This window comes from Hyaena hyaena, unplaced genomic scaffold, assembly GCF_003009895.1.
Source record: "Hyaena hyaena isolate Hyena2069 unplaced genomic scaffold, ASM300989v1 scaffold_385, whole genome shotgun sequence".
Taxonomy (NCBI): domain Eukaryota; kingdom Metazoa; phylum Chordata; class Mammalia; order Carnivora; family Hyaenidae; genus Hyaena; species Hyaena hyaena.
In genome coordinates this window covers 1382628-1395294 of record NW_024081022.1, presented here as the reverse complement: position 1 = coordinate 1395294, position 12667 = coordinate 1382628, and the positions used below count along the sequence as shown (strand labels likewise).

Below are 12667 nucleotides of genomic sequence, written 5' to 3'. Positions count from 1 at the left end.
TGCGGCACTTCCTCCGGGGCTCGACCTCCCTACCTTCGAGTTGTACCTCCACGGGGCTAGAGGGGCCGGGGAGCGCATCCCGCCCCCGCCGCCCCCCACGCCGCCGCCCCCGCCGCCGCCGCTGCCGCTGCTCACGCACTCGGAGTCCCTGGCCTCGCTCCCGGAGGCGGGGGCGCTGCGGGCGCGCGCACGCCGGCCCCCGGCGCGGTCCAACCCGCGCGCCTGTCGGCCTGGGCCTCGCCGGCGCGCGCCCACTTCCGCCTCCGGTTCCGGGCGCTTCCGCGCGTAGCCGGCCCGGCGGGGAGGTAGGTGTGGGTGCGGGGGTCGCTCTCGGTGGCGGGGATCCCCGGCGTGCTCGCCGACGTAGGCGGCCCCAAGCCTCCGTTCACCCAGTGGGTATGTGTTGTCAGAGGGCCTTTGTCGGGAGGACAGGCGTGAAACGTGTGTGGAGGGTCCCCCCGGCGGGAGCTCCGCGCGGATGCGTGGGTAATCGAGGGGCCCTCGCGGGCGGATGGTACCTGTTCTGGCTTCCCAGACGCAGAGTTCGAACCGGTTGGCCCTAGAGCCCCCTCCCGAACTGAGCTCTGGGGAGGGGAAGTGACCTTCTCAAGACCCTACAGCTGGTGAATTGTGGGGCCGCGCTAGACCCCGAGGTTCCTGGCGCAGATCGTGACCCTGACACCTTTCCACATTACAGATTCGTACCCCTTCTGGGCGGTCGCTCTGATACCTTTCCAACCTTAAGTTCTCTGGAGATGGCTCTTAGAGCTTCCCGGGCCCCTGGGCTCCCTTGTCAGGATTACTCTCTTCCTCAGGGCGTCACAGACCCCAGATGCCCGCCCGTGGGATACAGCAGAGGATGAGCCCTCTATCTTCCTGTCATCAGTAAGCCACTCTTCCCAACGGCTTTTCCGCCATCCACCCCTCTCATGTCTACCTTACTCCTCAATTTGGATTTTGGGGAGCCTCCCCCCAAAAAGGTATTAGAGGGAAATGCCAAGCACCGGAAATTTGTCAAGAAGAGGCGGCTCTTGGAACGGAGAGGCTTTCTGAATAAGAAGAACCAGCACACTAGCAAGGTGCCTAAGTTGAACTCAGAACCTCCGAAGAAAGGAGAAACCCCTGGGGCGGATGGCACTTGGAAGGTGTCCCCCCTTCCAAAGAAGAAGACGGCAGCCTCCAGCAGTGGCCCAGAGCAGCCCCTGGACAGGAAGGCTGCAGTGCCCTGGCTGACCCCCGCCCCTTCACCGAAGGCTGCCTCGGTGGTGGCTAAAGTAGATTTGCTGGGGGAGTTCCAGAGCGCTCTTCCGAAGACGAGGAGCCACCCAGCTCGCCCCCAGAAGAAGGGCCCCCCAAAGAACTCTGCTCAGAAAAACGCCCCACAGAACTCCGGCCAATCTCCTTTAGAGGGTAAAGGCTCCGGAGCGTCCTCGAAGACGCCGGGGAGAATGGTGGCAATTGACTGTGAGATGGTGGGCACAGGACCCAAGGGGCACGTCAGTTCCTTGGCTCGATGTAGCATCGTCAGCTACCACGGAGACGTGCTTTACGACGAGTACGTCCTCCCCCCGTGCCACATCGTGGACTACCGGACCAGATGGAGTGGCATCCGCAGGCAGCACATGGTGAATGCCACACCCTTCAAGGTCGCTCGGAGCCAGGTGAGAGGCTTGGGGTCCAGTGGTGGCGGCAAGGCGGGTGGGCCGAGGTCCGCTTTGTTTTTTCAGCAAAGGACATGCCTCCAGGACGGCTCCAGAGGGTGTGGAGGAGGGAAGGGGAGTGGATCACCCCGGAAGGGGGCTTCCCGCTGGGGCAGAGCGGTGGGAGGCCTGAAGGCTACAGTTAGCGACCGATGTTGGCTCCCCAGTCAAATCCCCCTCTGGGGAACTGGATCCGTGCAGAGGGAGAACCACCACTGAGGGACAGCGCAGCGGGCATGGAGGGCCAGGGGAGAGGCTCTCGCTGGGAATGCCTTGCAGAGCCGGGGTTCGGGGAGGGTGGCGAGGGCTTCCTGGCCAGTGTGGGAGGGGTGGGGGTGGGGTTAGGGGTGTTTGGCATATCTGGGTCAGGTGTCCCCCCGAGTGACGGGTGCGATAAATAAACGACACAGGGCTGCCATGTTACGGCTCTCAGCTCACTCACTGAGCAAACCTCCTCCCTGGGGCCTGGGAGCATCACAAAGGGACGGGAGAAGGAAGGTGAACCGGGGGAGAAGGAAGGTGAACCGGAGGCGAAGGAAGCGAGGAAGCCTGCTGGTCCTGGGAGGCCTCCAGAGGGCGCTCGTGGTCCACTTTTCTGTCACTTCAGCCCTCCCCACACACACTATTCCACTTGGCTTTTCCGTGCACCTGCAGTCAGTGGGAGGAGGTTCAGCAGAGGTAGGGGGCTGGGTTTAGAAAGAACCTGAGAGAAGAGCTGAAGGGCCTGTGCACCAGGGCACCGCTGCGCCGCGCTTGGGAGGCGGAAGGTGGGGTGGCCTTCACGAGGGCCGGGCCACTGACCGCAGCAAAGGTGCTGGCGGACGTGGGTTGGAAGCCCGCTCCTGCCTGGCCGATCGCATTCCCGTCGGGCTCTCATCCGGAGGCGTTTCCTCAGGGCCCAGGCCGGCCGGTGAGTCCGTTCGCAGCGGTCGGCCGCTTCCAGGGGCCCCTGCTGGCTCGTAGGTTCTGTGGCTCGTAGGCCCTTCCAGAGTCCGATGGAAGCCGTAGGCCTCCCCACCCCACAAAACCACGCACGTCTGTAACGGTTTGTGTACGCTTTGGGGGTTCTGTTAGCTCCCCAGAGCCCATCTTTGAGCCCATTTGTCCCAGCCTCGTGTCTCAGGCCAGTGCGTGACAGTGGTTCAAGGTCCTCAGGTAGCGAGCCAGGACCGATCTGGATAGTTAGGTGACCATCTCAGGCGTGAGTGTCATTCGGGACTGAGGCAAACCGGTCTGTGGCTGGGGTGGAAGTTCACGAGAAGGTCGGGAGCGTCGGGGATGTAAGTGCACGTTGGGTCACGTCATGGCCACGGGCGACGGCTGCCTTCGCCTTGGGGAGTGGAGCTGGGCTCAGCTGGAGGAAGCCGGTGGGAGAGGGCATTGGGCCTGGAGGACCCCCAGCCACGCCACGCCGGGCCTCTAGGGTGTGGGGGGCTCCGCCTGGCCCCCGCCCCACCACCGCCGCCTCTGTTCCTGTTTCAGATCTTGAAGATCCTCGCAGGGAAGATAGTGGTGGGGCATGCCGTCCACAACGACTTTAAAGCCCTTCAGTACTTCCACCCCAAGTCCCTCACCCGCGACACCTCCCATATCCCGCCCCTCAACCGCAAGGCCGAGTGCCCGGAGAACGCCACCGTGTCCCTGAAGTGTCTCACCAAGAAGCTGCTGAACCGGGACATCCAGGTAGTGTCTCCCCAGATGTGGCCAGGCCCCGGCTTGGACGCGGGGGGCGCCCTCCTTGTGGCCTTGCTCTGGACTCTGGCCCCAGAACTGCCCTGCCTGGCTGCTCTGGCGGGAAGGGCTCTAGGCTGCGGGGCCCAGTAGTCTCTCCATCTGTGCATGGGTGACCGCTCCTTCCCAGAGGGTCACAGGGTGCTTGGGATGGGGAGAAGCCTTCAGGTGGGTGCAGGCCCTCACTGAGGAGAGAGGAGAGCATGAGGTGCCGTCTAGCAGCCCGCAGAGCAGGTGCCGCGTGGCCGACGCATCTGCGCTCAGAGGAGGGCGGCATGCGTCATGTAGGGACTGGTAGGAGCTGGGGGGCTCGGGAGGCCTGGCAGGGACCCGGTGTGTCGTGCTGGGCGGCCGTGGACCCGCACAGCCCCGCCGTCCACAGGAGGGGCTGAGCCGGTAGCGTAGGGGTGTAGGGGTCGAGCCTCAGCTGGGTCGGGCCTAGACCCCACCCGAGTTCTGCCCTGGTAGCCCCCCGCGCAGGGCCAGGCGGGAAGGAAATCCGCCCGTCCCTGGCTTCACGCCCTCCTCTTCCTCCTGCGCTCAGGTTGGGAAAAGCGGACATTCCTCCGTGGAAGACGCTCAGGCCACCATGGAGCTGTACAAGCTGGTCGAAGTCGAGTGGGAACAGCACCTGGCCCAGAATCCCCCGAAGGACTAGCGGCAGCGGGGGCGCCGGTGAGCAGAGGCGGGGAGCAGCCCCGAGGTCGAGAGGACCGGGACCGGGCCGCGGCTCAGCGCGCTGCCCCAGCCGCCAGAGAGCCGTTCCACCCCACACTTAAGAGTCACTGAAATTTCACCTCTGGTGTTCTGTCTTGTCTGGTTAAGAGTCCCGTGGAAGGGGAACCTCTTGTCGGGATCTGGTCCATACCGTTTACCTCTTAACATGGTGCTGCCCGCAGGTCCCAGGGTGCTGGGCTCCAGGTGAGCTTTTGACTTCTGGGGGACGGGGCATCCTGGGAAATGTCCTTTCCCAAACTGCCTTATCCTTAGAGTGGCCGTGTGTCCCATTTTATGCCTTTTGTTCTCACATGAGTAGCAGCGCCCCATTTCACGGTCAGAAGGATGCTGGCTGGGTGATCAGATCACCCTGCGGGTCACCGACTCCACCCTGCTCTGTCATCGGGGCTCTGTCGTCGGGGCTGTTGTCAGAGCTCTGTCTTTGGTGGCGCCGGTTCTTAGCGAAGCCATCACTGGGGAGGTTCGGTTCTTAGGGGTAAGAGAGCGGGACTTGGAGATCGATTTTTCTGCCTTAGAAAGCAGCATCTCCTAAAGTAATAGAGGGTTTCTTTAATTGAGACCCACTTGGTTAAAAAAGAACTTAAAGCGTTCTCATGGTTTTTAGTCTTTTACTTTGCTAAACCAAACCCTTAAGGACTCAAATTATTCCCTTGATAAATTTTATAATGGAAAAACAATCGTGTGCTGTTTTCTTTCTGACTTTATGGTAAAAAGCTTTGTCCCCGGGGAGAGGTGGGAGGGGCGCCGGGTTGGCTCAGGTCGGAAGAGCACACAGCCCTTGATCTTGGAGTTGTGAGTTCAGGCCCCATGTTGGGCATAGAGCCTTCTTGAAAAACGTGTCTGTGAGAAGGTCTCACGGAGGAGGCCTCGCAGGGCTGTGATTCCGCGAGGGTCCAGGGCCTCTGTGGACAGCACTAACTGGGGCCTCCTTTGCCAGAAGTCCCCGGAAGTCCCGGCTGAGCCTTGTGTGTGGCCTGTGCACTCCGGTGCCAGGTCCTCACCCTTACCATGAGTCGAGTGCACCTGAAATGTGCCTCAGGCCACGCAGACACTTTCACACATGGGTGTGTGATTGGCAGAGTGATTCAGGGCGGGCAAGCAGGAGGGACAGAGCAGGGGTGGGGGGTGCTGGGTGACGCCAGCCTCGTCAGGACTGCCAGCTTTTCTCGGTGGCACACGCCCTCCTCCTGGGAAGGTGAGTCACAGGTCTGACCCCGTGTCTAGGATCACTGTGTGCACAGCCTCCGCGTACGCACCAGGACTTGCGCCCTCTTGAGTGGCTGGTTTTGCTCCAGGGGCAGAGGTACAGTCACGGCCACCGGTAGAAGGGAATTCCCTGCAGCCAAACCGGACCTCAGACGCGGCTGCAGGGTCCGCTTGGAGGCAACTCTTGAGTTCAGAGCAAGTCGGTTCCAGCTGAGCCCAAAGGTTCCAGCTGAGCCCAAAGACGTGAGTGAGGCATGTCCGGGACACAGCAGAGAGGCCCCAGGCGCCCTCCCGAACACCTCTAGCTGGGAGTGGCCGGGGAGTGCCACACCCAACACTGAGAAGACATTGAAAGCTTTATGTGTTCTCATAATCAGTAAGGTGGGAGATAACGAAGAATCTCCCTTGAGTTCAGTTTTTAGGGTACGTGTCAGCTGCAGCAGACTTGGCCTGGTGTGTGTCTGGGTGACAGCAGCTGGCTCTTCCCCCGCCCCCAGTCCCCGTGTCCTGAAAGCACCTGGTCCCAGCCCAGCGCTGGAAAGAGCTCGGTCTTCCTTACACTCGCCATGAAGAACTTGCGGACCAGAAGACCTCATACCCGTTCCCTCACCGTTTCCTCTCGTCACGCTGAGTAAAGCCCAGCTTGCCCTGCAAGGGTGTCTACCTAAGTCCCCTTCCTTCTCTGCCCCTCTGTCCCCGGTGGCCTGGCTTCCTCCAAGAGGGTGGCCCTTGCAGAGCCTCCAAGAGGCTGATCCCAATCAGCAAGAGATTTGCCTGATTCGTAGAGAAAGGATGTGTTCTGACTCAGAGACCCCTTCTGCAGGTGACGTCAGGAAAGGGCAGTGGCGGTGAGAAATGTACCCCCCCAAACGTCATCCTGACAGCCTGACACTTCATTTAGCAAAGCGGTTCTCAACGGGAAGGGGAGCGTGTGTTGAAATTTCACGTGATTGCGCTGTCCTCCCTCCACTGCTCGCTATAGCGAAGGCTGCAAGGAGGAGTCAGAGTCGTTAGGTTCCTAGTTTAACAGACGATCACAGTGGACAATAGGAGAGCACGGCAGGACTGTGATTGTGAACTTGCCCCCAGGTATGCTCGCCGGGAGCCCCAGTACGCGGGTGTGAAGTATGCCGGGTGTGTGTGTGTCTTCTGTCTACACCGTGTGAGCGTCTTCTGTCTACAGGGCGTGCAGTGCTCGCAAAGCACTTTCATTTACCCCGCGCGGCAGAGCAACCCTCCAGCCCATCGCGTAGGTGCGGGCTACCCTGTACTGAAAACGTGTTTCAAGTCTGGTTTCACCACGTACCGCATCTGTGGCGTCGGTTCCTTCCCGCGGCTGAAGGACTCCAGCATTAAGGACCTGGGGTTCTTTTCTACCCTTGATGTTTAACTGATGGGTGCCGTCAGTAGGGACAACGGCCCCTGGCCTTTGAGAGCATCCCTGTGTCGGGCACTGTGCTAAGTCCTTTTGGTGCCGTTCTCCGGAAGGGAGGCGGTGGTGTTCTAGCACAGCGGTTCAGGAAGCCTAGGGTGACAAAAGACGAGAAATCTCGCCCAGGCCACAGAGCCTGTGCCCAAAGCCTCTGCTCTTTAACCACTGTCCCCTGCCCCGTCATCCCCCCAGGCAGCCTTAGCCACTGTCCCCTGCCCTGTCAACCCCCCAGGCGGCCTTAGCCACTGTCCCCTGCCCTGTCACCCCCCCACACGGCCTGAGCCACTGTCCCCTGCCCCGTCACCCCCCCAGCGGCCTTAGCCACTGTCCCCTGCCCCGTCACCCCCCCAGCGGCCTTAGCCACTGTCCCTTGCCCCATCACCCTCGTGGGTGGCCTTACCTGCTGCCCCACTGCGCCCTCTCCCCCCCCCCCGGGGTGGCCTTACCCGCTGCGTCCTCACCCCCCAGACGGCCTTACCTGCTGCCTCACTGCACCCTCACCCCCCACGGGCAGACTTACCCACTGCCCCGCTGCACCCTCACCCACCCAGCTGGCATCTGATGAGACTTGGAATCCTTCCACTCGGATATTGACAGAGCACCCGCCATGTGCCCGGTGCTGTGCCGGATGCCAGGGAAACGGCCTGGTCTTTGTCCCCTAGTTGCTTACAGTCTGAAAAAGAGAAAGCAGTAAACCCATTCCAGCGGCAAGCTGTCCAGAGCCCTCGCGGGGTTTAAAGCCAGGGAGCGGTGTGATCGTGTTCAAGGAAGACGATGCCAGCAGCCGGAGGGAAGCGGCGCTGGAGAAGGGCCAGAAGGTGAGCTCTGCTGGAAGAATTGGGATGAGCAGGATGGAGGCCCGAATCCGTGAAGCAGGAGGGATGCGGCTGAGCCTCACCAAGGAGGCAGAATCAACCAGACCCAGAGAGCAGGGCGGGAAGGTTAAGGACGATCCTGCTATTTCTGAGCCGCGGGAGTAGACAGCGGTGCTGCCTGTTGTCGGGTGGAGTGGGTGGTGGGCAGAAGGGCGAGGTTCTGAGGAAGCCGACTTGGGTATGGACGGGGTTGACGCAGAGCTGCCTGAAGGTACCAGACTGCCGCTCAGCGGGGAAACAGCGCCGGGTCAGTGGCTTAGAGACGGCAGAGCAGCGGGGGGAGCCTTGGATGGGGGTGAGGGCGTCACACTGAAAGGTGTGTAAAGGAGAGAGCACAAGGTCAAGACCAGAGGCTTAGGGGATGCTCTTCCCACAAGCCCCAGAGGAAGGCCTAAGGGAGGCCATCAGTTGGGCCAGAGGGCGGCTGAGGAGGCTTTTCTGGAGGGATGGATAGTCCCAGACCCCACAGAGAGGACTGATAAGCGGAGAGCCACGGGAAGGGTCTGTTGTGTGCAGCTTGGTGCCTTTCATCTGAGCCATGTTTGTGGTGGGGGCGGGGAGAGATGAGGGCCACCATCCGGAGGGAGGATCAGTCAGGAATAGGGGCGCCTTGTCTTCTGGGACCAAAAGAAAGAGGCCAGGGTGGGGCGGATGGCTGTGTTCCTGGGCAGTGCCTGGTGGCCTGCGTTGCTTACGAAGTCCCAGCAGCGCTGTCTGCTGAGCGTGGGTCACAAGCCAGGGGACAGAGGTCTGGCGCAGCCACGGAGACGAGAGAATGAGCTGACGGAGGACACGAGGGAAGCCAGAGGTCCTGACTGAGGTCAGAACCTGAGTTCGCACCGGCGCCACAGGCTGGCCTTCCTGGCCCCGCTCGCTCGGCAGCCCGCATACAGACGTGGAGAGTTTACGTGGTCGGGGCTGTGCGGGCTGCAGACGCAGGCTGGGGTGTGCTGGGCCCACGGAGCTGCGGCCCCAAGAGGCTTGGCTGTTGGATGTGAGTGGGAGAGCCTGGTGGCAGCTGCAGGCTCGGAGACCCAGGATGGGCGGAGCCTCAGTGACCTGGGCAGACGGGGCAATAAGCATATGGCATTTCTTTTTTAACTTGATCTATTTATTTATTTTGACAGAGAGAGAGAGAGAGGGGGAGAGAATCCCAAGCAGGCTCCTGTTAGCACAGAGCCCTGTGCGGGGCTCCAGCTCACCAACCAGGAGATCAGGACCTGAGCTGAGATGAAGAGTCTGATGCTTAACCAACTGAGCCCCCCAGGCACCCACAAGCACATGGCATTTCTAGAAGGGGGCTGAGGTGGCACTGAGAAGCCTGGAGAGTCCTGAGCTCTCCTAGCTAGGGCTGGGCCACTCTCAGTTTCAGACCTGCTTTTTGTCACAGTACTTCTTTCATGCATCTATCAAGGACAGTTAAGTAAAGGATTAAATCAACAAGGGTACTAGGTGCCTGGGTGGCTCCGTTGGTTGAGTGTCCAACTCTTGATTTCAGCTCAGGTCCAGCCTCATGTGGGGCTCTGCACTGACAGTGCAGAGCCTGCCTGAGATTCTCTCTCTCCCTCTCCCCCTCTGCTTCTCCCCAACTTGTGTGCGTGTGTTCTCTTTCTCTCTCTCAAAATAAAGTTAAAAAAAAAAAAAAAGACTACTAATGAAAGGCACAATCAGTTATTTCTTTCAGCCTTAATGGTCACTGCTTTTGGCTGAAGTTATTTGCTTACTTTTTATTCATTTATTCAAGAAAAGTCTACTGAGCACCAGCCGCGTGCCAGGCACTGTTGCAGGCCAGCACGGCCACGTGGGCTTCCCTCGCAGCCAGGGCTGATCAGGGACACGAAGGACAGTAAGGACGCAGGCAGATGTATACGTACATGAGATTGTAGATGGGCTGGTTACAGAAGACGTCTCTGAGGACAGGACATTTGAGCAGAGAGACCTGAAAAAAGTGAGGGAAACAGTCCTATAAATATCTGGGGAAGAATGTTCCAGAGAAAGTGAGAGGTGTCAGGGCCCCGAGGCAGTACACTTGGTGCATTCAGGAGCAGAGTGAGCTGAGGAAAATGGTAGGAGGTGGGGTCAGGTGCAGAGGGAGTTGGGGGCAGGAAGCACAAGCCTGAGGCCATTTTTACATCTGTACCAAACCGGGGGGCGGGGGGGGGGGCATTGCAGGGTTTTGAGCAAAGGAGCAGTTTGAGCTGACTTAGGGTGTAAGGGGATCCCCTCCCAGCCCTGGGCTGCTGGGAAGGGAGAGAGTGGGGATGGAGAACCATGAAGGCTCCTGGTCCATCGAGGCAAGAGATGACAGGAGCCCTGGGCGCCCTAATTTAGGACAGAGGAACTTCACACACACGGTGATCTTCCGTGTGGTCGATCCTGGACAGACATTTATCTCATTTCATTTCGTTTATTTTGTTTTTAGTAACCCCTGCCTCCAGCGTGGCGCTTGAACCCACGACCTCAACGTCAAGAGTCACATCCTCCTCCGATGGAAACATCACCCCCTGAACAAATGTTCAAATCAAGGCCAACAGTCAAGGCCAACAGTTTGGCCTTTGAACTCTCGTCTGAGCTCTGGTGCGCACCGGCCAGCACCTCAGAGGTCAGGCCCACGCGTGGCCAGGGGCGGGACTGTCTGCGGACCCTGGGCACGCAGATTGCGGACTCTCATCCAGGCCGTGATGAAATGGGTAAGTGACATCTAGTGGCTTGGCGCCAGGCTTCCCCCTAAGCCCGCGCCACCCAAGCCCCTGGCTGCCTCACCCCTACTCAGCTCCCGTTCCCTCTCTGCCCGCACCTCCTGGCCCGGCCCGCCTGCAGGCTGGCTGGCTTGAATATGTACGGTTTCTAGCCTCTTTCTAGCCTCGTTTCAGGGCACTGCCAACCCTGTGCTTTCTTTGAAAGGGTATATAGAACACGTAGGATTTTGGGGGGGGGGGAGGCAGTGAGAGAGAAGGTATTTTTTTAAGAATTTGGCAAGAAAAGACAAGCACCTTAATTCTAGGCTCAACCAAGTTCCATTCTGAAGTGTTTAAGAGCAAAGCTTTTGGGGCGCCCTAGGGGGCTCAGTCGGGTGAGCGTCCAACTTCTGGCTCAGGGCATGATCTCACGGTTCGTGGGTTCGAGCCCCACGTTGGGCTCTGTGCTGGCAGCTCAGAGCCTGGAGCCTGTTTCTGTTTCGGATTCTGTGTCTCCTTCTCTGTCTGCCCCTCCCCCACGTGTTCTCTCTCTCTGTCTCTCATAAATAAAAAACCAGCAAAACTCTGAGATCATCTAGATCCGAGGCAGCACGCGACGCTCTTGCACGGTGCAGGGCCGGCCCACCACTCCTCCTGGGCCCTGGCCCTGTGTCGTGGCTCCAAGCAGCACCAGGAACCCAGTGCGCCTGGCATCCCTGGGCCAGGACGGCTTCCGCAAAGGAAGGGTCGGTCTCTTCTTTCCCTTCCACCCTGTGGAATCCTGTTCGGTCGCTTCTTTGGAAAGATTCCACGAGAGGGATCCAGCCACAAGCAGAGGAGGAAGAAGGCTCACTGCCGCTGCCCTGGGAGTCGGGGGAGGGAGACGGAGCCCACACCCACGACCCACGGGACGCAGAGGCAGATAATCCAGCCCAGCAGCTCTAGGCGCGCTGGGGCTCTGGGCTGGGCTAGGAGAGTGGGTGGGTCGGGGAAGCTTTCCTGAAGGGTGGGAGGGTGGGGCCGCAGCAGGGGCAGAGGGGCCCTCTCGAGAAAGGGCTAAGTGTTCTGGCAGCTTCCTCCTAGCTGGGACCCTCCCTCCACTCACACCCTCCGCTTCAAGGCAGAGGCTGCGACCCCGAGCTTTGGGATCAGCTCCCTGGGGCTCCTGGGAACCTAGCCCCAGAGGTCTGGGGGCTCAGAAGAGGGGATTTGGCCCACAGAGACCACAGTTACCCGCACGCAGCAAGAAAGGCGACCCCACAAGTGTCCCGGGCCCAGAATGGACCCTCTCTCTTGCTGCCAGCTCAGCTCAGCGGGAACCCAGGTCACCTGGAAACCTGATGCGCTCGTCCCAGAGCCCTGGGGTTTAGGAGGTGTGAGGCTGCAGAATCCAGGAGACGCCCTCTGGCTCCTTTGATCCCCCAGGGACGTGTCCCTGCGAATCCCCAAGTGCCAAATCTCCCCCTTGGATGTCTTCCCCAGCCTGGTGGAGGAGACTCAGGCGGAGGGGGGGAGGGCTTTGTCCCGCAGCCAGACTATCTGAAGTTCACCAGCGCTTGCCCAGTGCCCTCGGGGAATCCGGGCTGGGGGCCCCATGGCTGGCTGGGGCCCTGTAGGGAGTGTAGGGCAGGGGGACACCGGAGACTGTTCAGTCTCTCTCTGACAGCTAACATTTTCCAGAGCTGGCGCCCGCAGGAGAAAGGAAATCAGAGCTGCCCACCTCGCACATCTTTTTCCCATTTTGTTCATGTGCTGCCCAGGGAAAGCCATTAGGGCTCAGGCTGTCTGGCCCCCGCCCATGTCTCCAGCAGGCTGTAAGGAGGGGCAGGGATGGGGGGTCACTGCCCCCCCGCCCATGTCTCCAGCAGGCTGTAAGGAGGGGCAGGGACGGGGGGGGTCACTGGAGGGACAAGGCCCTAGCCTGCTAAGGGGCCAGCTGCTGAACTCTGGTGTCCTTTAATTCCCTGCCCACTTCAGACCGGAACGTAGGGGCAGGGACGGGGAAGCTGGGCTTCTGGGGCCCTTCCCCCACTCTGCTCAAAGCCCCTGCACCTCTCACTCTGTCTCCAGGGAGTCTGGGGCTGGTCTGCCGCAGGAAGCATCCTGAAGCTGGGGGGTTACTATCTAGCTTCAGGGGCTCTGGCCCCCTCCCTGGAGCAGGGCAGGGGCCCAACTGCCGGTGTCCTCATCTGCAGGTGTGCTGCATGGGGCGGGGAGAAGAGCGAGACAGAGGACCCAGGAGCCTAGCCCAGGAGTCCTCCCCAGGCTCACCTCCTCCTGAGGCTGACCCACCAGCCCCTGCTCTCG

The 12667-nt window shown here is 60.5% G+C and overlaps 1 protein-coding gene across 2 annotated transcripts; it reads left to right on the top strand.

Moving 5' to 3' along the window:
- Nucleotides 1-216: 216 nt before the first annotated feature.
- ISG20L2 (interferon stimulated exonuclease gene 20 like 2) lies at nt 217-4846 on the top strand. Of its 2 annotated transcripts, none has more exons than XM_039251274.1 (4): nt 217-305; nt 816-1661; nt 3183-3383; nt 3976-4846. In XM_039251274.1, the coding sequence occupies exons 2-4, from the start codon at nt 930-932 to the stop codon at nt 4087-4089; spliced, it is 1047 nt and encodes a 348-aa protein (XP_039107205.1). In that variant the 5' UTR covers nt 217-305; nt 816-929; the 3' UTR covers nt 4090-4846. The 2 variants fall into 2 exon arrangements, with proteins under 2 accessions (XP_039107205.1, XP_039107206.1); XM_039251275.1 differs by lacking the exon at nt 217-305 and adding an exon at nt 465-486.
- The last annotated feature ends 7821 nt before the right edge of the window (nt 4847-12667 follow it).

Excerpts from the sequence above, each read along its gene's own strand:
- ISG20L2 (XM_039251274.1), top strand. The coding sequence starts at position 930 with ATGTCTACCTTACTCCTCAATTTGGATTTTGGGGAGCCTCCCCCCAAA. Across the intron at positions 1,662-3,182 it reads TCAAGGTCGCTCGGAGCCAG|ATCTTGAAGATCCTCGCAGG; the intron begins GTGAGAGGCTTG and ends TTCCTGTTTCAG. Across the intron at positions 3,384-3,975 it reads TGCTGAACCGGGACATCCAG|GTTGGGAAAAGCGGACATTC; the intron begins GTAGTGTCTCCC and ends TCCTGCGCTCAG.